At 39.1% G+C, this 27,486-nt stretch overlaps 1 protein-coding gene across 13 annotated transcripts in view; it reads right to left on the bottom strand.

Annotated features, from left to right (window-relative positions):
• PDE4D (phosphodiesterase 4D) overlaps nucleotides 1–27,486 on the bottom strand; it is a 1,300,895-nt gene that overhangs the window by 53,391 nt on the left and 1,220,018 nt on the right. For all 13 annotated transcript variants that reach the window (XM_044224245.1, XM_044224282.1, XM_044224263.1 and 10 more), the window contains one exon: nucleotides 2,383–2,495. In XM_044224245.1, coding sequence (XP_044080180.1) covers nucleotides 2,383–2,495 — 113 coding nt within the window. The remainder of the gene's footprint in view (nucleotides 1–2,382; nucleotides 2,496–27,486) is intronic.

Here is a 27,486-nt window from a genome sequence, read left to right as displayed (position 1 = left end):
AAGTTGGTTTTTTTTAATGTTAAAAATAAGTGTCCTGTCAATCATCTTTCAACCACAAGACAAAAAAAGCTAGAATCACTATCTTTTTTTTTTTTTTAAAAGATTTTATTTATTTATTTGACAGAGATCACAAGTAGGCTGAGAGGCAGGCAGAGAGAGAGAGAGGAGGAAGCAGGCTCCCTGCCGAGCAGAGAGCCCAATGCGGGGCTCGATGCGGGGCTTGATCCCAGGATTCTGGGATCATGACCTGAGCTGAAGGCAGAGGCTTTAACCCACTGAGCCACCCAGGCGCCCCTAAAATCACTATCTTTTTAAAAAGTCTTTTCTCACTTAACCTACATTTCTCTTCAACCAAATAAATGCACCTTCTCTACTAAATCTGTAAATCAACTCAAAGTTTAATTGGGTGCCTTCACAATGGAGATTTTTTAAAAATCCTGTCTTATTTGGTGCCATTAAAGAAAGAAATCATTTTGATCAATTACTGTGACCTAAAACTTTATTTTTTTTAAATCTTAAAGTATAGATAAACCAATTGCTTGACAGTTAACATCATTTAGGATACATTATTAGATTTCATGTTAGTTTTTAAATTCAAACATAGGTCTCATCATTAAGAGTATGGATTTCTGGAGAAAGTAATTACAGCTGCTTAGGTTCCTTTCTCTGAACAACTACTATCAGATCATTTTGAAATGTGTATATATCCCTTTAGGTGCCTTCTGATTCTGCTCTTCTTTTTTACACAGTATTAACCAGACAAGAAAATTAAGAACACAATCCCACTGCAGAATGGTCCCATTCAGCATGTAGTACATTGAAGAAACTCAGCACAGCCTACTGCTATTATTAATCAAATTATTTTAAAAAATTAGTTTTATGAAATTAATCAATGAACTAAGACTTTGCTAGCCAGATGAGAACAATGGCATCTGATGGCACAGCAGGAAGTGAGAGCCCAATGATGAATTATTTTGATAAGGAGCCATACCAGATTTCAAATTAAGGCCGAAATGACAAAAACCAGAAAAACAAAACAAACAAAAAGCAGAGATCTGATCCCAAGCGTGCATTTGGGTTAGGTTGGTGTACTTATGGGTAAGTTAGCGCCTGTTGATAGTGCGTGAGGAGTCCCTTTTATTCTATTTGAAGCTAACTTCTCACTTCGAAAACAATGCAATCTATGTAAGCACTGTCAACAGATAAGACAATCAAGTGGCTGATATGCTATGGTATTTTAGAAAACTGATTGTTGGGGGGAAATGGGTGGGATAAAAACTATAATAAGCCAAGAAAAAGCATCACACATTTTAAAAATATGTGCACACAGATAAACTGTAAAATGGTATAACCTTCCTGACCTTGTAAATAGGTGGCCACAATATTTAAATATCTTTAAGAGGCAACTGTTAGGAACTGCCACCCGGTTACCAGTTTTTACTGGTTGAATCCCCCAGTGATCTGCATCCAACATGAATATGCCTCTTTCCCTATCCTCTCAGCCCAACATTCATTAAAAACATACATAATCCCAATTATTTCCTTACATAACTAAAGACAAAAAGAACAGAAATTCCAAAAAATACAGTAACACTACAGACAACACTATAGACAACAGACAGCACTATACCTTGCTTTAAGGCTATTTGAGGCTGAAGGTTACTTCTCAGTCCCCCAAAACTCCACCGACCACCAAGGCCAGCACTTCAGCATATATGGCACAAATGACCCACTGAAACATACTAAATGACCTCAGAAAACTGGACTTCTCTCCAAGATTCATGAAAACAAAGGTATGATCATAATGAACTTTCTAACTTTCTTGATATTTCCTGTGGACACGTTAGGCTAAGTGAACATAAAAAGGCTCAGTTCTTACAATGTACCCTAACATCTAGATAAGTAAGAGTTAAGGTTCCAAGTAGTGAGCGCTACTGAGCATGAGTGCGGTACGTGGTGACATCCAAGGGATTGCATTGACCTCCACCAACTCTTATTTCCAACTGGGAAACCCAAGAATACCCTTAAGCATGCAATGCCCACGGCCCCGCCTGGGTTTCTGCTGCAAGGGCAAAGTGTCACTGACAAGCCCACTCCCCCATCTCAAAGAAAAAAAAAAAAATCCCCACTCACTGTGGCTCGGGGGGGTGCTGTAATCAAACTATGTCAAAGTTGCTTTTGCAAAATGTCTAATTTATCTGGAGTGAATGTAAGAGACAGGGAAGGCACAGAGTCAGGAACCTCCCTCCAAGGGAGTAAAAGAGCCAACATGCAGTGTGACACAATCTGTACGTGTTTCTCGGGGCCACAGGGGCTGGCAGCTTCACCAGCGTGGGAATCAGCAGTCTAGGGGCGTTGGTGACAGGCAGAGCCAGGGCTTACCTTGTTGGAGGCCATCTCACTGACGGAGTGCCTGGTCTGCAGGGTCTCTAGCTGGTCCAGACACCAGTCCAGCTCCTCCAGGGTCTCGCTGGCCAGTTTCTGGTAGGCCTCCTCTGCGAAGAGATAGGGAAAGGGGGACTCAGTTCTCAAGCGCTTCACGGTGCCGCCAACGAGTTCAAAGGGGGCCATCCTGCCATACCCCGCCATGCTCGGATGCCCGGTGCCCGCACATGAGGGCTGCTTCTTCATAGTGCCGAGCCCGGCACGGCGCTGGGGGGCTCAGCTAGCGGGGCGGCCGGCCTCGGGGTAGCACGGTTTCTCCAGCTTGGCGTCTCAGTTCCGCGTCCAGGGAGGGCGCACGAAGTGCGGCAAGCCAACTTTTATACGGAGACACAGACAAAAACCCCACGGTGCGACTTTTCGACGGTGCGGCGGTCCCCAGGGCCAGCCCGGGAGGCGGGCGAAGAGGGCAGCGCGCGCCTCGGGGCCAACGCCGTGGACGGAGCGCCTGGTCCACGGCCTAATTTCGTCGCCGGCCGGGCCGAGCCGCGTCCCAGCGCCCGCTCCGCTAGCCGCCTGCCGAGCCTTCTCACGACGCGAATGAATCAGCCACGGCCGGGTGCGCGGCCACCACGTTTCCTGTTTTCTTTCTCAACTCCTCCGGCGCCCGGCGCAGCGCGGCTCCATCGCCGCGGCTTTCCGGGAACACTCCCCCTCACGCCCCTCGCCGCTGCCTGGCCCCTCCTCAGCTCCTTTACAAGGCGCCTGCCAACTGCCAAGGCCCGCCCGCGCCCCCCGCGCCCACCGCCGCCGCCTTCCCCGAAGCCCCAGCCCGGACCGCCCCACCGCCTCGCCGGGGCATCACCCCGCGCTGCCCGGTGCCGCTCGCTTTGAAGTCGAGCCCGGGAGGCGCGGGCGCGAGCGCGTGTATCTGTGGGGCTGCCGTGGGGCTGCGCGAGGAGAGCGGCCCAAAACCCGGCGTGGAGCGCCCGCCACCCGGGGTCACGCCCGCTGTGGGGCTCAGGCGGGACCTGGCGCGCACGCGCGCGCGCGCGCGGCCGCGCACCTGCCCCGCGGGGACCCAGCGCGCCCCTCCCGGTGGCCCAGACTGCCTAAGTCTCAGCGTCTTCACCGTCCGTTGCTCCCCGCGGGGTTTCGCGGGAGAGTCAGACGGGCGGCGCAAACACGGTTATTCAGGACCTGAGCAACCGTTTCTGTGGGTTCGGGTGTTAGGGCTTTTGAGTCTTCGTTTCTGAGGATTTAGGATTTACCTACTTCAAGGGGACAGGGCGGTTGTGGGAATAGAATTATTTCTATTAAAACCAGACTCAACCCGGCCTCTGCTAAGTACCAGATTTCCAAATGTTGGGGTGGACATAAACAAGCAAACAAAGACAACACTGAAGTCTTTTGAATTTACAGATTTGACAATATGCTGTATTTTCACATTCGGGATTGTCTAAGAGTTCTCTTAAAGGAGCAGCAATGTGAACGCACCACGTAGGATAGGCACTTGACACATGTCCTACATACGTGCTTCCTTCGTCTGTGGAATTGCAAATCAGAGACCATGATGGTCCTGTGATGCCAAAGGAAAAAGTCTGGAAGGGTGTTTCTGCCCACCATATGCAGAATAAACTACAAACGTGAGAAAATGAAAAGACAATATCCAACGGCATGGTATGGAAGCTGGTTCCATTTACAAAAGCTGACCCTGGGGACCACGGGCACTCTACATAAAAGGATCAACTGCAAGAACTTCACTACATTAGCAAGTGGATGAACAAAACTTTGAGAGAGGAAAATAATCCAAACTCTGAAGAGCCCCATCTTATAAAACTTGGTTATTGTCATTTAACAAGAATACATTGAAAAGCTTACATGAAGTTGAGAGATCCCTTTTGGTCTTCAAATCTACAGGTATTGGAGGAGAAGAAACACTACCCTTGAAATTTAGACTCCATAAATGATCAGTGGCACAACAAAGAATTTCACAGACTGAATCTCAGGTTCCCAGGGATTTACCAGATAGGTTTTTACATAAAATTTGTAGAAGTTAGAATAACTTTCAAAGTATTTGTTACATGAGCCACATGACTCATTGTTATCAAGGATTCTTGAACTGTTTGGTATTCATTTTGGGGACTCTATGTTTAAATCTGCCACTTTTTTTTCCTTTTCTTTTCTGCATCAATCTCTGTAAATATATATTCTAGGTGAACCAACAGCTGCCAAACCTTGCCAGGTAAATTAAAGAGTAAGATTGGGCCTTCCCCCCCAAAGTAACAACCATAAAGATAATTTAAAATAATAAGTATAAAATGTTTTATCTGCATAGCCTTTCCCTGATTATAAGAATATAAAAATATGGTATGATTCTTTTAAAAATGGAAACATTACACAATGATATAATGTAGAAAGTCCCTTGTAATCCAATACACTAAGGATTGCAAACAATAATTAAGTCTATGATCATAACACATTTTCATTTTACTCAATACCTTCCATATGTAAGTACAGAGTAACCTGGTTGAAATGATAGTGCATTTACTGTATAGTTTTGTTTTCTTTTTGCTTTTTTCCCTCTACTGTATAAAAGAAGGTGTAGGACACTTTAAGAGGAAATTAACTTGTTTTGGGTTATTTAAGTTGTCAGTAGCAAGCACATCTAGTAGGTTATAGATGCAAAACCATTGTGCCTAGGATGTGTTCACTGCCATCTTTCCAGTCACTGGGTACATACAGAAGCCAGGAATCCCTTCTCCATACCTCTAAGGCTTGGCTTTCCATGTTCCTCTCCCTGCATTCCAAGCCTTTAAAGTCTCAGCCCCAAAGGGAGCTCCCCAGTATAAGTAATCTCCCCATCTTCACCAACTTCTCAAACTTCTCAGAAATACAGGCCTTAGACTTATCTGGATGTGGCACTACATATTATATTCCAGTATTTACTACTTGTAAAAGGGGTAGAAATTCAGGAACGTTTCAATGCTTTAAGACATTATATATTTAAATACAGGGCTTGCCTTTAAGAAGGCAGTATAGCAACAAGAAGGATAACTTATTTCAGAAGATCTACTTTGTATCTAAATCATAGATTACCCATTTTAACAGTCAGCATTTGCCTACAATAATGTTTTGGTACACACATGTATTTTAAGTTCTAACTACCTCTACATGTCTTGTATAAATCTGGAGAATGGAAAAACAGGGACCCAAACACATCTACATACCAATAAGCAAGAAAATATTTACTGACAGAGTAAAGAAATTTGTTCTATAAAACTGTTGTTCAAATAAAGAATTATTGCTGATATTAGTATAGAACTGAGAATACTGTTTTTCCCAAATTCTGAGGTTTATAGGCAATACGGCTGGCCACAGTTTTTAGGATCATTATTAAAGTTTAACTTTTAGGAATTTTAACCCTAAATGCTCTAAGACATCAAGTAACTGACCTTTTCATCCCCACTAAAAAAACCTCAGTGTGGACTTGCCAGCTTTCCTACAGGAAATTGAGTCACTACACCAAACAGCACACCTAAATGTCATTGATGGCTACCAGAACAAAAACAGTGACCTAGTTTAATTTTGGATTTTACCAAGAACACGTACTGCAATCATTAATAAAACACTTTCCCCCCCAGAGAGTATTCACTGTGGCACTACTTGAAAATAGTATACAAAAACTTTTTTTTTTTTCAACTGTCCAAAATCTTGCTAAGTCAAGGAACTACAAGGGAGAAAAATGCCCAAGCAACAACTGAAATCCCATAAAAGCTAGGAGAGGGTTGTGGAACAGCAAATGAGAAATAACTTGAGCCCTCCTACAGCAGTGTTAGGTTTTGTCGAGGCACCCTTGAACTATGTAACACCCCTGTTTCTGCTCAGGATCTTCTGTGAACAAACAGTCCTCAATTCTTGCAGGCCAGCACTTGGCTTCCGTCATTGTGATGTGATCAAGGATTCCCCTGACACATGGCCTGAACTGCTGCCAGGGGCTCCCGGAGAAGATGCTGAAGCAGCAGCTTCCCTTTGAAAAGGAAAAAAGTAATCTCCTCCAGCCACAGCAGTTAGTTAGAGGTTGAGGTCATTTTCTTGGGAAATGTTCAGCCAATTACTCTTATCCACCACTTATAGCAACACTGACCATTGAGATAAAAGGATCCATGTGTAATTGTGTGGATATTGGTTTTTCTCTCTCTCTTTTTTTCTTTCTTTCTTTTTTTTTTTTTTTGCCAGTATTTGAATGATTAAAGGTCAATATAACTTAGTCATAATTTCTAGACAGGCCTACTGGTATAAATGAAGAGAACAGGTACAAAATCACTTACTTTGAGCACCATTTGCTTACACTTCTTAGAAAATACATAAAAATTAAAAGTTGATTCAGGTTTTTCTTAAAATTAAAAGAGAAAAAGAAAAAAACCCAACTTCATTAAATGCCTTCAAAGAGCAAATACTTAAATATATATCTTCCTAACCGATTCCAGCTTTTCCCATCCTAATTCTCACCAAAATTCCCTCTTTGTTCCTAAGGATGGAGTTAATAAAGTCTAAAGTAGATAGAACTAGAGAAAAATTATTCCTATTTCACCATGTATTGCTTCGAGCTAGTTACTTCCTGAGTTTGCTACAGTAGATTTGTCCAGGTTAGTTCTAACTTTTGCTTATTTTTCCCCCTCTATACATTTTATCTGATGGGAAATACATAAAGGAGTTGGATTCACTTTCAATGTGTACATGTAACAGGTTTAAGCAGAGCTTGCCAGTGGCAAGCTGCTCTCATTTCCAAGTGTATTACTGGCACCAACTTCTTGTTTTGAAGTATTTAAAAATCATATGAAATATATAAAATTTCACTTAGTTCTTCAAAAAATCTCCAAAGGGAAGATGTACATAATTTTGTGAGGTTTCTTTTTTACTTTTATCTTCCCACAATCTAGGCTTTTTTTCTAGTGCCGCCTAAGGCTCTAGTAGAATTTTTAAAGTGAAATAGACACAAGATTAGGTTTCATTGACTTCTGAGACCATCAGTAATTCAACGAATATTTGTTTAGCACCAACAATGTGTCATGCATTTTATTAGAGTCTGCAAAAACAAGGTGTCTTTAAAAGACTGTCTTTTATCCAAGGAAAACCTAGACTTTGATACTGGAGATGATTTCAGCACACCATATTGTAGAAAGCCTACTGAAAGAAGATAGCATGTAAACTATTGCAGCATGAAAGAAGGCTATTTAAATCAGACTGGGACAGAGGCGGAGTCGGAGGCCATGTCCTACAGAATGAAACAGGAAGTAAGTGAAGCATGGGGGAGGAGGTTAAGAGAGAACATATGAGCAAGGATATGGGCCTTTCTTTGTTCAGTGAGATGTGTGTGTATGAGTATGCAGAGAAAGGAGCTACCATGAGTAGGGCCTTGCTTGAGGGAAAGAGGCTGGAGAAATCTGCAGACACTGGCCATGAAAACATTGTCAGGCATCTTTAATAGAGACTGTGGACTGAATCTTTGAGAGTAGAAGCCACTGAGTGATTCAGAGTACAGTGTGTTATGGGATTAGATTTTATTTACATGGAAAATTCTAGGGCTCTGAGTAAATGGGGCTAAGGAAGGCCAAGCTGACGTCAGTGAGACCATTATCTTTGGCTATATTATTGGTAGGATAAAATTAATAATTTATAGAACATTTGCTTTCTGATGATTATTCTTATCTAAGACAATCTCAGTATTAAAATTCTACATGGGCATATGTCAGGCATGAAAGACTGTCCAGCGGGATAGACTTCTTGCCCTGAAAATTAGGATCTTCTAGTTATTGGGATTTTAATTGTACTGTATTCACCAGAATTTCTTGCAGGGAGAAACTGGAAAAAAAGCATTTACTTACTACAGAAGGTGAGACTTCAAGGAGTCCTGATTTGGGTGGAACTCATCTGTGATCTTTATAAAATATAGGAAAGGGGAAGAATATGCTGCTTCCTCCACAGTGTGTGTGTGTGTGTGTGTGTGTGTGTGTCTGTGGTGCACGCACGTGCTTGTGTTAAGTAACACAAAGGAGTAAGCTCTGTCTACAGTATAAGAATAATTCCACCCTATAAATATCCCCCTCCCCCAATCTGTAATAAATTTGCTAAAGACAAGATGTGGCAAGAGTTTTATTTTGTTTTAATCCAGTGAAGGGACTGAGCTTGGAGGACAGATTCACATGAACAGAAACATCAGCCTGAGTGGACACTGGAGAGAAGAGGCAGAAGAAGAGACACAAGATTTGGAATTCATTAAGATGAGGGAGGCTTTTTTCCGAGATATTGGAGTTTAAGTTTCATCAGACAGGTGGGCTGGGGACTTCACATGACTCTACATGACACCAGACTATAAGTAATATTTTTCCTTGATTGAAACTGAAGAAATAGAAAGAAGTTCCGATCTCCACTCTACCTCAAATAAACCATAATCCCTGGGACATCACCTAATCTTTCTTGGGCCTCAATTTCCTTACCTGTAGATTGGAAATAATGAAATCTTGTAGATTATTTTAGTGAAGTGAGAGACTCTGGGTTAAGCAACCTTGCACTGTTCACCTAATAGATTCTTTTCTAGACACTGCAACAAATGATGGAGATTTAGCAATGAGCAAAGTGAAAGGTTCCTGCCCACTCTCATAGAGTTTATATTCTACTGGTTACGATGCTGTTCTTTTCATTTCAATAAATATATATTGAACACCTGCTATGGTCCAGGTGCTGAGTACACCAAAGAGAAGAAAGTAACTTTGGGTTTCAAGAAGCTCGTAGTCCTGTGAGGAAGACAATTACAGTTGACCTTTGAACGTGGGGTTTAGGGACACCAACCCCTTCTATGGTCCAAAATCCATGTATAACTAATGACTTCCCCCAGATTTAACTACTACTAGCCTACTGTTGACCTGAAACCTTACTTATGACATAAACAGTGGACTAGCATATATTTTGTATGTTATGTATTATAGACTGTTTTCTTACAATAAAGTAAGGGAGAGAAAAGAAAGCAGTATTCAGAAAATCATAAGGAAGAGAAAATACATTTATAGTTCTGTACTATATTTACAAAAAAAAAATCCACATAGAAGCAGACCCACACAATTCAAACCTATTTTGTTCAAGGGTCACCTGTATGGAAGATTATGTAGGTAAGTCATCCACTAAAATTAGGCAGTAGTGGGGTCAGGGATTACTATAGAGGGAATTCTTGAATAAGCAGATGCCTTCAAAGACATCATTCAGTTCCAGAATGCTCTAACACTATGAGGTTAGCTCAACTGTTTATTAGGCATCAATGTTTTTTTTCCTTGAAATCTCTGACAAAGAAAGTTACTGATAAATGGAAAGCACTGGAATATATTTGCACCCATCTCTGCTGTATATTTACATCTACCTCCAACTCTGCCCCAAACATACTCCCAGCTAATACTTTGCCATTTGATTTACTAATTTCTTAATTTCTTTCTTTTTTTTAAAGATTTTTATTTATTTGACAGACAAAGATCACAAGTAGGCAAAGGGGCAGGCAGAGAGAAAGGAAGAAGCAGGCTCCCTGCTGAGCAGAGAGCCTGATGCGGGGCTTGATCCCAGGACCCTGAGATCATGACCTGAGCTGAAGGCAAAGGCTTTAACCCACTGAGCCCCCCAGGCCCCACAGCTAATTCCTTAATTTCTATAACTGCCACTTTCAGTTAAATTCTCATCTATGTATTTCTAGATTTGTGTAAAAGCTAGTACTGGATCTCGTTGGGTTGTTTTTTTTTTTTTTTTCCACCACAGTACTGTTTAGAAAGTCAGAATAATCTTCCTTAAACTCTTTTTTTTTTTTCTTTTTTAGAGAGAGAGAGAGAAAGTACAGCAGGGTGGGGTGCGGGGTACAGAAGGAGAGACAGAATCCCAAGCATGCTCCATGCTCAACACAGAGCCTGATACAGGGCTCAGTCTCATGACCCTGAAATCATGACTTGAGCCAAACCAAGAGTGAGATGCTTAACCCACTGAGTCCCCAGACACCCACTTAAACTCTGTTTTTAATGTGTCAGTCCTTTGCTCAAATACCTTAATATATCAAAGCCATACTCCTGTCTTCACCTAAGGCCTTTCTTCTGTAGGATTTTCAATAAAACTCTCAGCTCTCTTTTACACTATCCCATCTAAGGCTGCCCTTCTGGGTCCAACTTCCACCTAGATACAATTTGCTGACCACTGTCTCTCTGACTTGGTGTATATCCTCTTTATATTTGTTTCTAGGCCTTTCTGTGAGTGTCTAGACCAGTTCCTATCATTTATAGGCATGCAAGAAATATTTTTCAGTAAATAGCCAATAAGTACTCATGTATTATAACAAGTCAGAATATTTCTTTACAAGTACTATTAGAGCAGTAATACTGTCCTGAGTATAGTTCTCTAGATGTATTATTCATCTTCATCTATCTATCTCTTATGCTCCGTCTACTGTTTTCAACCTCTCCTACTTGCCAGGAATAAACATTGCCAGAACTTTGATTAAGCACACCATGGTGTCTTCCTGGAGCGAAATATTAATCTTAGACCTAAAGGGATAGATAGTATAATATATATGTAGAATGATCTTTACAAACCAAATGAAATTTTGAAAGAAACCATCAGGACACAGATATGAAGTTTGGGGGTATTAGGTAAATGAACTAAAGGGCGTGTGCTATCCTACCAAGATCAGGAGAATGTAGATTAAAACTGGGAGAATTACTGAATCTCCTACTTACTCTTGCTCTTCTAAGTTTAGCCAATTTGTAGTGCTCATGTTACTTTCTAGCAGACATTTAAATATATATTTCTCTCTCAATATAACAAAATTAAATCCTGTCTATCCCTCTGCATGAAATTATTCTGTGTTTTCACTGCTTCATCTCTACCATCACAATCCCATCTGCTTCCCCATCCCTGTGCCACAACACACACATACATACTCTGCTGGTTTCTTTTAGCTTTTCCTTTGACTATGACTTTCCTTTCCTAAGAACTACTTCTTAATCTTTATATTATAATGACTAGTTACATTTATGATGTATTTGTTTTCTCTATAAATTTTACTTGATTCATTGCTTACTACTCTATCTTGGACATTCCATCATCCTCACCTCCTGATCTTTGTTCTGACTTTTCATAAGAAAAGAGAACTTCCTTAAATGATTGCCCATAGAGGAGACACTAGAGTAGGTATACTTTTTGATTTCTTGCACTTCGAAAGTCACAGCACTTAGCCTTTTTGGAAGTCTAATAAACCTTCTGAGAATCAGATGCAAACCTCCCCAGGAAAATGGACATAAGTTGATATGATCAACTTTTTTATTTTGAAAGTATTCACTGACCTCCCTGAAGTCACTAGGGACTCCAGGTTGAGAATTCCCACCTGAATAAGGAAGAGAAAATATTTGTTTTAATCAATACTGCTCCAGAATCTTTTATTCAGAAGCAGTACCTCTGCTGCCTTCTTTGTTCCCTAACTCCCCTCACTGTGAGATACCTAAAGAGAAGTAATGCCAAAGAGACATTCATTGCATTTAAAGGAACTGAACTCAGAGCTAAGAATAAAATATACAAAAGGTGTGCAAAAGAGACTAGGCTATTTAATCAGGCTATAAACAGACTCTCTGTGGGGTAATTCACGATGTCCAATTTTTATTCTCACTACCTGTGCTATAAGCAGAATATATGAGTGGGACGCCTTATTGGCCTACTGGTAAGCCTGCATTTGTTAAATGTGTGCACATTATAAAGCAAATTTCAGAACTCAGGATCATGTTGGTAATACTTGGCTTGTCTACTTGATTGTGAGCTGGCTCCGTACACAAATGTAATTAAAAGAAACTAATCTTCTAGCTGTACAAGACTATCTAGGGGTATTCAGATTTGGATAAGAAAGCTCTTACACATGTACAAGAATCTACAGCCCATAGAGTTCTCCATGGGAGGCGGTATGACGGATCAGAAAGGGCATGGCTTTTTGAGTCACCCAGAATTTGAATTCATCTTTGGCCATTGTTCTAGTTGTATTATCTTAAATTAGTCATTTAAATATCCAAACCTTTATATGTAAGTTGAGAATTAATTTTTATGAGAAATGCATATTAAAAATGCATGCAAACCCCCCAAGGGCCACATGTGACTTACAGTGGGTATTCAATCAATAGATAACTATTATTTTGACTCACCTTACAAGGTTGTTTAAATAAGTTAATCTGCAAGAAGGCATTTAATATGTATTAAGGGTTTCTTCCTCTCTCATGGGTTCTCAATTCTTAACCAATTATAATTTTCCTATCATCACCATTGACACCCAACCATTAACCTGTTCTGGGCTGCATATTAGTGAAGAATCTAAGATCTAGAATAGCCTTTATAAGACCACACCAATCATGCCAAATCACTATATATAAAATATATATAAAAGATATGTCACTGGTTAATAAAACAGCACCACTTCAGTGAGGTTCATTCCAATAGCTCCCAAAGAACATTCAATTGATAATTACTCCTACAAGATTCTCCTTTGGTAAGGATTCTGTAGTCAAATAAGTTTGGGAAATTTATTTGTGGTCTCTTTGCTGTGATTTGTAATGGACACACACCTACCAAAAGCTAGAAGTTCCACAGCAGAGAAACCTAACATCATTAACACATATTATCTAAACTTAACTTTGTCTTGAAACATTTTTTTTTCATGCAACCATTATCATCTTTTGAACCATACTTTGGAACACTTTGTCCTTTACCAAATATGGCTAGTCCCAAAACAAACACAATGCTTATTTTGTAGGTCCCCATGTATTTGAAATCTGTTGTGTTTTGGACATCTGATTTTTCCTCCTCAAGGTTTTGTGTACTGTTGAGAAATGGTCAGAGAGTAATCTATCTACCTACCTACCTTCCTTCCTTCCTTCCTCTTTTACTTTTCCCCAGCAAGAGAACAGTTAAAAAATCCTTACATATTTATTGAGTCTCTCTGATGTACTGGTTGCTATGAAGTACAAGAACATGAAAGGCTCAGTGGCCTGGACCTGGGAAGGAACTTAGAATATCCCACTGAGAAACTGACATGTGACCAGCTGCTGCCTAGAGAAATTGTGAGGTGGCACAGAAATCATTCAGCTTGGAAGTGCTACTGCAGTTCAGAGCAAGGAGGGGGAGGGATGGACTGTAGCTAAGTGCACAGGGCTCCAGGAAGAAGGTGAACCTGGATGTAGGTCTTTGACAAAGTCTGTGGTTTGAATGCCTGTGGGAGGAGGGTATTATCTTGCATTCTTTTTTAAAAAATTTTAAATTTTAAATTTTTTATAAACATATAATATATTTTTATCCCCAGGGGTACAGGTCTGTGAATCGCCAGAGCTTGCATTCCTTTCAGATGGAAGAAACATCTGGAGCCTGAATAAGGGTCACGTGTGTCAGTGGTAAATAGCCTGGATGGAGTAGACTCCTTAAAGGGAGAGGTGAAATCGGGTTGGATACTTAAATGCATGGCCTTGAGCTAATGGATTTTGTGGGGATTGGATAAGGGCACTGGTAGACCAGGAGGATGAAATAAAGAAGAGAGGAGGAAGGAGGTTATGAATCAATTGCAGTAGTTCAGATGTACAGTGCAAGGAGTTCTAGAAGTATCCATTTTAATGGTTTATTTTGACAGTTATATATAAGCAACAGAAAGAGCATGGCATTGGGTATAGAGATCTAGGTTCAAAAGCTGGCTCTGCAACTTAGTAACCATGTGGCAAATTTAAGCAAATTATTTAACTTCTTTACCTTAGTTTTTCTCTTTTGCTCAGTGGGGAGTCTGCTTCTTCCCCTCCCTCTCTCTCCCCATGCTCCTATTCTCTCTCTCTCAAATAAATAAAATCTTCAAAAGAATAAATAAAAAATTATAAATGTTTATCAAGTCAATTACATGTAATACATGACAGCTGCTTTTAACCGCAATGCATCTCCTCCCCATCTCTTCTTAAAATACAAAGTTATCAAAACAATTCTGTACACATTTGTGATACTAGTAGCAATCAGCACCTGCATCACTCTGAAAATTAACCCACTTAGTATTCATTACACCTGCTACTTTAGCAATTTAAAATGCAGTTGTTTTATTAAGCAGTATGAAGAAAGCACGATGTCCATATTTTATTTTATTCCTAAAATTAGATTTGGAAAATATATATTATTCCATGGCAATCTAAACAATTCTTGCCATGCCCTGATCTTGTAAACCCAAATTTTATTTTGAGTATTCCAGGTTTATGCTTAAATGATATCTCTTTCATAAGAAAAAAAAATTGCTTAGCATTCTCTTCTTCTCATTTAAAAACCAAATGGCTACACACACACACACACACACACACACAGACATTTTTATTTATGTATGTATTCATAAATCTCCAGTGTACATTTACTAGCTAGGATTATTTTATTTAATGTGTGGGCATTTTGCATTGAGATCATTAAGGTATTAACATGAGAGGAAGATTTTGACTTAAGACAAGTTTGAGATCCATTAAAAGTAATTATTGTAAAATCTGGTGATTTTATATAATTTTTTAAACTGCATTACATACCTCTGTTTTAAAGTTTTAGAAGTTTTGCCATTTTGCTACCATGACTATGCTCAGGGCATCCATTATTTCACTGGGATTATTTATTTCATTCATACAAATTTTTGTTGCAAATCAAAGCAATGGAGAAGCTTCTGGATATTTAGATCCATATTCTTATTTCAGTCTGTATATTTTGTTTTCATACTTTGCCCTTGGTGACCTAACACTCACGCCTGCTCACCTTGAAAGTATCCTTCATTCATCAGCTTCAACGTGGGTCACCAGATTATTCCCTTTAACATTCTTTGAGATCTTGTAGAAGTAGAAATTATGGGTAACTTCAGGTCCTGTGGAGAACTGCCATTTTCTTCTGAAGGCCAAGACTCCACCCATACAAAGTTTGGGGGGCAGACTAAGTGAGATGAGGCAGTGACCTTCAAACTTTCTTGACAGTGTACCACAGTAAGAAATATATTTTATACTATGAATAGCCTTAACTTGTTTAAAGTAGGAGCTGCAACGAATAGTATTGTGCTTTTTTAAAAAAGAAGTGTTGAGTGCTGACTCTTAGGATAACAATATGTAATGTTTTGATACCTATATTTGTTTTTAAAAAGTAGGGAGGAGTGAACTCTTATTAAAAGCGACTTCTGTGTGTTATATTTAATAGTCATGACAAAATGTGCTCTTGGTCTTTGTTTAAAAAACCACTCATTTAAGTGAAAGCAACAAAAATAATCATATATATACAATATAAAGGAAATCTCTACATAATTGAAGCAGTATATATACACATACATACATACATAAATTTGATCTACTGTACAAAGAATTCAAACAGAACTTATATGAAGTGATGTTTAGCCTTACCATGTATGATTTGCTCTGATGTTTCCTATTCTAGTCTATTTAATTAAAAAAATATTGATTGTGCCCTACTAATCTGAATTTCCAATCTACCAATAAGTTTATAAACACTGAGGAAAGGAATCACTTAATTTAATGAATGTTATTTTTCTCTCCCTTTGTCCACTTCCTTCCACTTTATAATAAAAATTTTTCTTGTGCTCTCCTGCAAGGGAGAAGTAGAAGACAGAGATTTCTAAGGGACAGGCTGTCTAATATGCAGATACTTCGTAAATCACTCTTCCTTATATGTGTGAGTTTCCTCAGGCAGTAAGAGGTTTACCGGTTGAACACATAAAGCAGGGATCCCTCCATAAAGTGCCTACCAGAAGGAATGATGTAGTAGTGGTTGGGGACTTCAGAGAGCATATGTGGAATGCTGGCCAACTGCTCCCAGCTTGTTAGGTTTTTCAAAAGAATCCCTGCATTTGAATTTTTAAATGGAAAATCTATGTTGTTTAAACTTTTGGTAACTGATTCAAAACAAGTTTTCAGGACCAAACAAGAGTCTATGGACCTCTGTGGCCAATTTGCAACCTCTAACATCAACAGTGCTTAGCACAAGTGACAGAAACCTTTCTGAGAGCAGTGTTTTAGACAGGCCCATAAGGACCTAATTATAAATATCAAGGTAGAGAAATTAAGAAGTGTTTCTGGAATCTGGAATGCTAATGTGGGGCTGTTAAAAGACCATTTGAAGTCAGAAGACAGATTCAATTCCAGGTTCCAGTGGTTACTCAGGACTGGTCTGGGCCAAATAATCTCAGCTGTCCATGCACCAACTGGACCCCTATGAGATGTGCTATGAGGAATCAGTCCTGACCAAAACCATGTGACTCCAATGACTTAAAAAATACTGCTAATAACCTACCCATTCATGCAGCTCTGTTTCCCAAAGACCGCCACACATTCTAACCTTTTCATTGGCAAATTAATAGGAAAAATAAATCTTTCCACTTAGCCTTCATTTCCTTTCTAGTTCTTAATATCTTATAAATAAATTCCTGGAACACCTACCTATTTCCTCCATGTCTTTTCCTTTGTCAACCCCTCCTACATAATTTTATGTTCCCAAAGCACCTCTTGTATAATAGTATCTGTCCTTACACAAGACCAAATTCTGGATTTTTAATCCCTGTTGGTTTGCATCCAAATTTGTTCCACTCTTGAGAGCCCCTCTAAAATCCATCTCACTGGACTCATCTGTCCTCACCATCCCTTGTGGTTGATGCCACCTTTTGTCAGCAAGTTCCCTCAGAGTCCCATGTCCTCATATTTGGTCATATTTGTGGCTTCCTGGTCCAGTCCTTCCCTCCCACTTTCCTTCCACCTATTCAGTTGCTGCCTTTCACAGGCTACATCCTTTATGCAAAGGTTCCTTCAAAGGAAGCTCTGCATAGAAGCAGATGGCAGGCTCTCCACAGGAAAGGCAGGAAGTCCTGGGGTAGAGTGAATAAGTCTTGAGATCACTTAGGGCTGGGTGGCACTCAAGACAAGATTAAGAGTAATCTGTTCTCAAGCTGGAGGGAAACCACATGCTTTGTCTGTTTTGGTTTTACCTGGAGGTGAGTACTTTCCACAGAATAAGTTGAGAAACAAGACATTGTTACATGATTCATCCTTTTCTACTTAAACTTTGGTTTGATTCAACAAGTCAACAAGTACTTGTTAAACACCTGCCAGAGGTATCTAGTAGTCTAAGGAGGATTAAACTTAACAGACCTAAATTCAGATCTCTGACTTCAAGGAGTCTTCCCCTAATGGTTATGAACAAGAAATGAACAATCACAGTGATTTCAAAAGAAATACATGCGTGTGACAACAGAAGCATGTACAAAGTAGGGAAGTTTAGAGGATCCAACGAGGCTTCCCAGAGAGGCTGTCCATGCCCTCCTCCACTGGCTAACTCCTGATCAGAGTTTGCAAGCTTGGGTGGGACTTTAGAGAACAGTGTGTGAGCAATAGGAATAGTCGGTCTGGTGACTCAGGTGGAGTGAGAACCAGCTCACGACATATGACCTCAGGCACACAATGCACAAAAGAGTCTTTTCCTTCTCCAAACCTCCAAATTCTCAAGTGGAAGCCTAGAAATGTGGGAGAAAAGGAGACAGGGAGCTACAACCACTGTAGCCAAGAAAGAAAGAGTAGGCCTGAGTCTCTAAGTAAAAGTGTAGAAACTCAGCCAACTGTAAGCTGGAATGTCAGAAAGAGAATGTTTATTCAAAAAGGATAATCAAAGACGCAACTGTGGGAGGCAGAGGAGAAAAACTGGGGCTGCCTGAGAAGTGGGTGAAGAAAATCCAGCACCTCAAGAACCTGATTGTATTTTGCAGCCAGAATTTCCTACTTGCTGCTCCCTCTGCCTGCCTTCCCCCTCCTCTGCAGGAGCTGGGCTCTGTGGCCCCAGAGTCATGCTCTTTTTGTGGGGAATGCCAATTTAGAAATGAATTCATCTAGGCAAGCAACCATTGATAAGTAATTTTCCTTCAGCGTGAGTGAGACTGACATTTGCATTTAAGCTGTTCAGTTGGATCCTAGAGGAAGGTGCCTGTTCTGGCCACAGAAAGTCCCTACTCCAGCTCTGTCCGCTTTCATTCCTTTATTTAGAAACAAGGCCAGTGGCTCCTTGCTCTTTTAATCCCTGGATGGACAATATGCTGGTTTATTCTGGGACAGAGTGGGACCTTACGAAGACTGAAGATTCAAGAGAATAGCTTTTGGAGTAAGGCAGGAGGCCTTGTTTCCAAACCTAAGTTTTGCCACTGACTAACCAGAGAGCCTCATATAAGCTCATTGGCTTACCTAAGCTTGTTCTCTAATTTGTAAAATGAAGAAAGCAGCACCTACATCATATGATGATTTTGAAGATTAAATAGGATTATGCATGTAAAGCAGTACTGGAGGAATACTAAGTGCCTCTCAAATAATGATGCAGATGTATTTTTTTATGCAGACATACAGAGGATGTAAGGATTTTCTGAATTATTTCCAGCTCACCCTAAGGCTTCACGCTTCTTCTAGATTCTGTTATCTGCTGGTTGACTGACAGGGTCTTCCAAGCATTTATCAATGTGATTAGGAACAGTAATTCTGGAAAGTACTCTCAAGTTATTTATCTAATTAAACAAGCAAACCTTTTTAACCCAGACACCCTAAATCTCTGTAGCTTGTCTCTGCTGATTTGGTCAGAATAGTTCAGATGGAAGGGAAGGGCTTTCCGGGTGGAAAAAAAATAAATTAGCTGTCTGGAAAACAAGGACCTCTGAGTTAAAAAAAAAGCCTCACTGAAACAGCCTGTTTACTTTGCCATGGTGTCTCACATTAGTTGGGACTGGGAAAATCCAGGTTACCACCCAGCAGGAGCTCCCGCTAAAGATAGAGATTGGCAAATATCATATTTGATGTGTGAGAGCCAAATCAGAAGTTCACTCTTCAAGTAATTAAAATCACTAACCAGTCTATCACAACGATTTGTTTACTAGTAGACAGATTTTCTACAGGGTTGGAACCAAATCAAATTCATTCTTCAATCTTTGGTGCTAGACGTTGGCTGTCACATACCAGGTATCCAATAAATGGTTTTTGAATTGAACTGAGAAAGCCTGGAACATTCCCTTTATTAAGACTACCTTTTTTGTAATGTTTTCAGAACTTCCAACACATCTGAGAATCAATAACTCCTTTGTTAGAGGAATATTAATGTGAAACCTCATTGGAAACCTCACCGTGTCTTATGAGATTACAGCAACTTTGGTCCTGGGGAAAGAAATCCCTGGCAGAGTGACCCAAATCTCCATTTTCCCCCCTTCTAGTGTCCTTCAGAACCCTTTATTCTCCATGTACCTAAGAATACTCGTACATTTATTTGTTTACATATCTGTTCCTTCCAGGTAGAGGGTCCATACAACCCAACTGGCCCAGAATTTACCAGGTTTATGCCTATTACCCAAGGGTAATTATGAATAGTGTTGCCTTTCGCTCTAAAAAGTGTCCTGCTTTGAGTGCTAAATCATATGGGCTCTGTACTTCTGGGAGAGTACATCACACATTATTTAGCGGCCCAGCCCTGCCTCTTCTGGAAGTCTGGGCACTACTCCTGCCCAGGGTTTTCCTCTGTGGAGGTGGATCACTCAATAACTGCATTCAGAAGCTTTGGGCCCACTCCTGAAAGAACATTCTCTCTGGAGAGAGAGAATCTCGGTGGAACAACAGCAAAAAAAAAAAAATCAATTCACTAAATTCAATTCTCTCCTTTCATCTCAGGCCCCTTACGAACACTAAGAAACAAAGGATGTCTAATAATTACAACCCCAAATTTGCTAAAATCTAGAATACACATCTATTTGAAAGTTCTAATCTAGTAATTAAACTTAAGCTTCCCAGGTTATACTGGACCTGGGTATATAAGGTATCTTATTATGTCAAAATCAGTTAAGGTCCTCTAATGTGATTTGGAAGAAATGGACAGATAAAATTAAAATGTGGCAGGTCAAGGAAATCCAAAAGCTCAACTCATTCAGTAAATAACAATGGCACTTTAACAGGTTCTTTTCACTAATAGGATGTAATTGTGCTTGGCTTTAATTTCTTGTAACGATGGAACAAATTTGATTACTTCATACTTTTAGGGACATTTGGCTACATCATGTTTTGGTGCTTCCATAAACCCCAGTGGAAATTAAATCAGCTCTGTGATTGCTCATTTCCCCTATTTAGTGGCATGTCTGCCTCGTTTCAGCAAAATGGTAACCATTGTCTATGTTAATCCAAGATACTGCAGATTTAAAAGAAATTACCTCCTGTGCCCTTCTCCTTTCAGATCGCCCTATTTGTAGCTATCAAATTTTGGGATGCATTCTGGGGTGCAATCTTGCTTGAAAAAGCAAAGTAATTCTCATGTGAGATTTTGGGATTCTCTGTACTGTAAGTTCTAAATGCACCTATAATTCAAATTTAGATGAGGTCTATGAAGAGCATCAAAAGTTTTAAGAGCTTAAACTTTTATTTTGTGCTACCGCTTCTCCTTTCCCCAATTCTAGGTAGACATATGAGTTTTGAGATAGGGAGTCTACTGCCACATACTATGAAAATTAGTCATTAGTCTAGCACATTTAATCTTTAGACCCTTACCCAGAGCAGGTAAAATATTCTAGCAGAACTTAACACAAGTTTTCTGACATTGTAGGTAGTACTAAGCTCAAACTGCGAAAGATCATAATACAAAAGACACTGCAAATATAGTACGGCAGACTGACATTGTTTAAAACACATGGAACATTAATAGGCAACATTGTGGCAGAGACTGCCAACTGTCCCCTAACACTGATGCTTTTCTTCCTCAGTTACATTAGAATACTCATTTACTTAAGTATATGACTGCTTAAAATAGAGAACATTCCCAGACTCCTGTGTAGCAAGGTGTTACTACATAAGCTAAGTTCTGATAAATGGGTCGGAAGTGTTATGTGGAGGTTTCAGAACCGTTGTCAAAAGACATTTGTCATGTATCTTTTATCTGTCCTTTTTTACTCATTTCTCTGTCTTCCTGGCTAGAGTTGCCAAATTGGATCATGAGTTGAATTCAGGCATAAAGGCCACATCTAAAACATCAAAAGAAAGGAGCATGTGTCCTTGAAGTCTTTGTGGAACAGTGTTACCACATTAGTTCTAGATTGCCTACTTTCAGATTTTAACATGATACAGAAATGAACATCTATCTTCTTTAAGTCACTTCTATTTTAAATCTGTATTTGCGAAAAACATGTTCCCAACTAATACAAACACCAAAAACAAAACTCTCATTAACCTATGATCTAAGACTATACTTTAGTCTTACTAACAAAGGGTGTTCACCTGGGCCAGCCAAAAATTTAGATACTGGACAGCTGGTTGCAGCTTACTATAATTCAAAGATATTGTGTAGCAACACATTTCTAGTTAAGAGCTTGCTCCAGGACTATCTCAAAATGATTTCTAGAAAATTTGGCAAACAAAATCCTATAAGAACCATGCTGAAGTTTCTCCTAGGGTTCAGATATCTGTCTTTCCAACCAGATTGAAAGTCACTCTAGCCTGGAAGTCATTGCAATGGACCAAAACTTGGTTTCCCTGGCATGAAGAAGAGCACTGTCATTTCGAGGAGGGAGGTTCTCCTTTGGTCTCCTCTCCCACTCATTTATACACTTGAACACATGAATGTTTACACATTTTTTTCTGACTCAATAGTCTCTGAGCACATTGCTCTTGTTAAATCATTAAAAGCTGGAGGGTCTTTTCAAAATTCTTTCTGTGATTTATCATTTAAAGCCAATGTTCTCTCCTCCTGTGAATCCAAGTGCTTTAAAACAAAATTCTTGCAGATCCAAGTCATGTCTGAAAGGTTTAGAGAATGACATACTGTGGTCATATGGTCAGTGCACAAATACCTCTGATTGTACAATGCAAAACAGTTTATGTGTACGTTCCATGAGGTTATAGGCCATAGGCCACTTATTTATTACCAAATCCCCAGCTCCTGAACAGTGCCCCACAACATAAATCTGTTGAATGAATAAATGAAGAATCTGCCTGGTGCAATAAAATTGTGATCTGCACACATCTGAGGCCCATCTCCGTGTGTGCACGGGGCACAGACATAGCTTCCTGGATGATTTTGCAGTACTGGGCATCTGTATTGTCCACAACAGTTACCAAGGGACCTGTTTTTCATAAATGGCTCCAGCACACACTCTTCTCCTACAGAAACTATAGCTGCCCATTCTAAATCCCTAAAGCACTGTCATTTTCACTTAGATCTCCCAATACATAAGCATATTGTAGGACATACTTGGGTGGAGAGGAATATGCACACTCAAGCTTCCCCTGGAAAGAAATTGCAGCTGTCAGAAATGGGTTAGTTATCAAAATTAGCTCCATAGATTATAAGACATAAATCTCAGTTTTATTTGTTCATAGCAGTGTAAACTTGCTTTTTTAAAAATTAAGTTAGGAAATAAAAATAGCTGTAAGGACCATTTTGGGAGGGACTGTCCATTATCTGTCTCAGTGAAGGGACAGATGGCGTGTGTATTAGGATGGTTCCCCATAGGACCCCTGTTCTCTAGAACCCATTCAGAATCGCCAATACCCTCTCCGCTTCTCTACTGCTCCCTGACACACAGCTAGGCAAAGGCATCATCTAAATAGAAACCGCTTTTGTCTTCCACAACCTAGAGTGGCCTGATCATAAAAAGAAAAAACAGAATAAAATTTTCAGAAAGGCAGTATGTTCTGTCTAAGTGAATGCCAGCTAACGGCAATGCCATGATAAGTTCACTAGACAGAGATTTGTTAATTAAGGCAAATCTCTATTTTTATCAACTTATTGAGTCTCCCAAAACAAGTTATTTCACACATATTGACATATAATGTTTGTCTCCGAAATTTAAAATATTAATGATATGACTTTTTTCCCCCCAAGATAATTCAGCTGCTCCTTCTACCAGTTTCACTATCAGTATCTGGGTTAGAATTTGAGGTATAGGGTATAAATAACTCATCCTGAAACATCCAAAGATAACCAGATGTTTGAGACTGTAGTTGTAAGGAAAATTGTCCTTATTCTTAGAAGGTATACACTGGGGAGTTTGAGGATGGAGGGCCATCATGTATATAGCTCTCTCTAGGGTGTGCCAGAGAAGAAAAATTGTGTGTGTGTGTGTGTGTGTGTGTGTGTAAACAGTGTGACAAAGCACGTGAAGGAGGATGTCACCAATGGTGAGGAATATGAATGTATTCTTTGTACTATTCATAAAGCTGTCCATTAAGTTTGGAATTGTTTTCAAATAAAGTATTTTTAAAAAGTGATTGTAATAGTGACATTAAATAATTATATTATTTCATATTTGAGCATTCTTTCCTGTCCCCATTATGCATACACACCTCATGCACACACAGATATATGTGACACTCACTGTACTTTCTTGCCTATCTAATGAGTATTAGTACAGTACATATTGGGAAACTCATCTTGCAATCTGTTCATGAATTTAAGCTCTAAGTGATTCTAAGAGGCCTCCTAGATAATGATTTTATTTTTAAGACAATGATTTTTGAAGATGTAATGTCCTTTCTTGTAAATGAGGTCACCCTTCATGATATATTTAATGTGCTCAATGGAAAAAATCTGCAGCCAAGAATATTCTATCCAACACGACTATCATTATGAATAGAAGAAGAGATAAAGAATTTCCCAAACAAAAACTAAACGAGTTCATGACCACTAAACCAGCCCTCCAAGAAAAATTAAAGGGGACTCTTTGGGTGGGAAAGAAAGACCAAGCATGACAAAGACTAGAAAGGAAAGAGAAAATCTCTGGAAATGATGACAAAACAAGCAATTAAATGGCAATAAATATACATCTATCAATAATTGCTCTGAATGTAAATGGACTAAACACTCCAATCAAAAGACAGAGGATGTCAGAATGGATTTTAAAAAAAGAACTTTCTATATGCTGCCTACCCATTTTAGAGACCCATTTTAGACCTAAAGACACCCGTAGATTGAAAATGAGGGGATGGAGAAACAATTATCATGGAAACGGAAGTCAAAAGAAAGCTGGAGTAGCAATACTTACCATAAGACAAACTAGATTTATGTAATTAAACTACTACATGGTGTAGACTCCATGCCCAACACAAGTCCAACATGGGGTTTGAACTCACAACCCTGAGATCAAGACCTGATCAAGATCAAGAGTTAGATGCTTAACAGACTGAGCCAACCAGGTTCCCCCAGAGAAGCAAGATTTTAAACCAAAGACTGTACAAGAGATGAAGAAAGGCACTATATCATAATACAAGGGACAATCCAACAAGAAGATTCAACAATTGTAAATATTTATGCCCCCAACATGGGAGCACCCAAATATATAAAACAATTACTAACAAATATAAAGGAACTCATTGATAATAATACAATAATAGTAGGGGACTTTAACACCCCACTTACAGCAATGGACATAGCATCCAAACAGAAAATCAACAAGGAAAAAATGGCTTTGAATGACACACTGGACCAGATGGACTTTACAGATATATTTGGAACATTTCATCCTAAAGCAGCAGAATACACATTCTTTTCAAGTGCACATGGGACATTCTCCAGAATAGATCACATACTGGATCACAAATCAGGCCTAAATAAGTACAAAAAGACTGAGACTAGCATGCATATTTTCTGACCACAAAGCCATGAAAGTTGAAATCAACCACAAGATAAAATTTGGAAAGACCACAAATACATAAAGGTTAAACAACATCCTACTAAAGAATGAATGGGTCAATCAGGAAATCAAGCAGAATTAAAAAAAAAAAATACATGGAAGCAATGGTCCAACACCTCTGGGATGCAGCAAAAGTGGTCCTGAGAAGGAAATATATAGCACTACAGGCTTACCTCAAGAACCACGAAAAATCTCAAATATACAACCTAACCTTATACCTATAGGAGCTAGAAAAAGAACAAACAAAACCTAAAGCCAGTAGGAGAAGAGAAATAATAAAGATTAGAGCAGAAAGAAATTATATAGAATCAAAAAACAGTAGGACAGATCAGTGAAATTGGGAACTGGTTCTTTGAAAAAATGAATACAATTGATAAACTGCTTGCCAGGTTATCAAAAAGAAAAAGAAAAATGACCCAAATAAATAAAATTACAAATGAGAGAGAAGAAATAACAACCACCCTGACAGAAATACAAACAATTTTAGGAGTATATCATGAAAAATTGTATGCCAATAAACTGGACAATCTAGAAGAAATGCATGAATTCCTAGAAACATATAAACTATTCAAAATTGAAACAGGACGGAATAGAAAACTTGAACAGACTCATAACCAGCAAAGAAATTGAATCAGTAATCAAAAATCTTCCAACAAACAAAAGTCCAGGGCCAGATGGCTTCACAGGGGAATTCTACCAAAAATTTAAAAAAGAGTTAATACCTATTCTTCTCAAATTATTCCATAAAATATAAATGGAAGGAAAACTTCCAAACTCATTCTATGAGGCCAGCATTACCCTGATTCTAAAATGAGAATAAGACTCCACTAAAAAACAAACAAACAAGCAAACAAAACCTATAGGCTAATATCCCTGATGAACACAGATGCAAAAATTCTCAACAAAATACTAGCAAATGAGATTCAACAGTACATTAAAAGAATAATTCACCACAATAAAATGGGATATATTCCTGGGCTGCAAGGATGGTTCAATATTTGCAAATCAATCAATGTGATACTCCACATTAATAAAAGAAAGGATAAGAACCATGAGATCCTTTCAACAGATGCAGAAAGAGCATTTGACAAAGTACAACACCCATTCATGATAAAAACCTTTAACAAAGTAGGGCTAGAACATACCTCAACATAGTAAGTGTCACACGTGAAAACCCCACAGCTAATATCATCCTCAATGGGAAAAACTAAGGGCTTTTCCTCCAAGGTTAGGAAGAAGACAGGGATGCCCACTCTCACTGTTATTTAACATAGTACTGGTCACTGTTATTTAACATAGTACTGAAAGTCCTAGCTTCATCGATCAGGCAACAAAAATAAATAAAAAGGCATCAAAACTGGCAATACAGAAGTCAAACTTTCATTATTTACAGGTGACACAGTACTCTATATTGAAAACCCAAAGACTCCACCAAAAAATTGTTAGAAATGATACACAAATCTAATACAGTTGCACAACACAAAATCAAGGTACAGAAATTTGTTGTGTTTCTATACACCAATAATGAAACAGCAGAAAGAGCAATCAAGTAGTTTATCACATTTACAATCGCACCAAAAACTTTAAGATTCCTAGGAATACACCTAACCAAAAAAGTAAAAGATGTGTACTCTAAAAAGTATAAAACACTGATGTAGGAAACTGAAGATGACACAAAGAAATGCAAAGGCATTCCATGCTTACAGATTGGAAGAACAATATTGTTAAAATGTCTATACTACTCAAAGCTATCTACACATTTAATGCAATCCCTATCAAAATACCACCGGCACTTTTCATAGAGCTAGAACAAACAATCTTAAAATTTGTACAAAACTACAAAAGATTCCAAATATCCAACACAATCTTGAAAAAGAAAACAAAGCTGGAGGTATCACAGTTCCAGACTTCAAAGTTATATTACAAAACTGTAGTCATCAAGACACTGTGTTACTGGCACAAAAACAGACACATAAATCAACAGAAGAGAACAGAAAACCCAGAAATGGACCCACAACTAAATGGTCAACTAATCTGACAAATCAGGAAAGAATATTCAATGGAGAAAATACAGTCTCTTCAGCAAATGGTGTTGGGAAAATTGGACAGCCACATGCAGAAGAAGGAAACTGGACTACTCTCTTAAACCATACCTAAAAGTAATTTCAAAATGAAAGGAAGACCTAAATGTAGCACAGGAAATAATCAAAATCCTAGAGGAGAACACAGGCAATAACCTCTTTGACATCGGCCATAGCAACTTCTTACTAGATGTCTCCTGACAAAAGCAAAAAGCAGCTACTGGGACTTGATTGATATAAAATTCTTCTGCACAGCAAAGGTAACCAGCA

Source organism: Neovison vison, chromosome 1, assembly GCF_020171115.1.
Source record: "Neovison vison isolate M4711 chromosome 1, ASM_NN_V1, whole genome shotgun sequence".
NCBI lineage: Eukaryota > Metazoa > Chordata > Mammalia > Carnivora > Mustelidae > Neogale > Neogale vison.
This window is presented reverse-complemented; position numbering and strand designations above follow the sequence as displayed.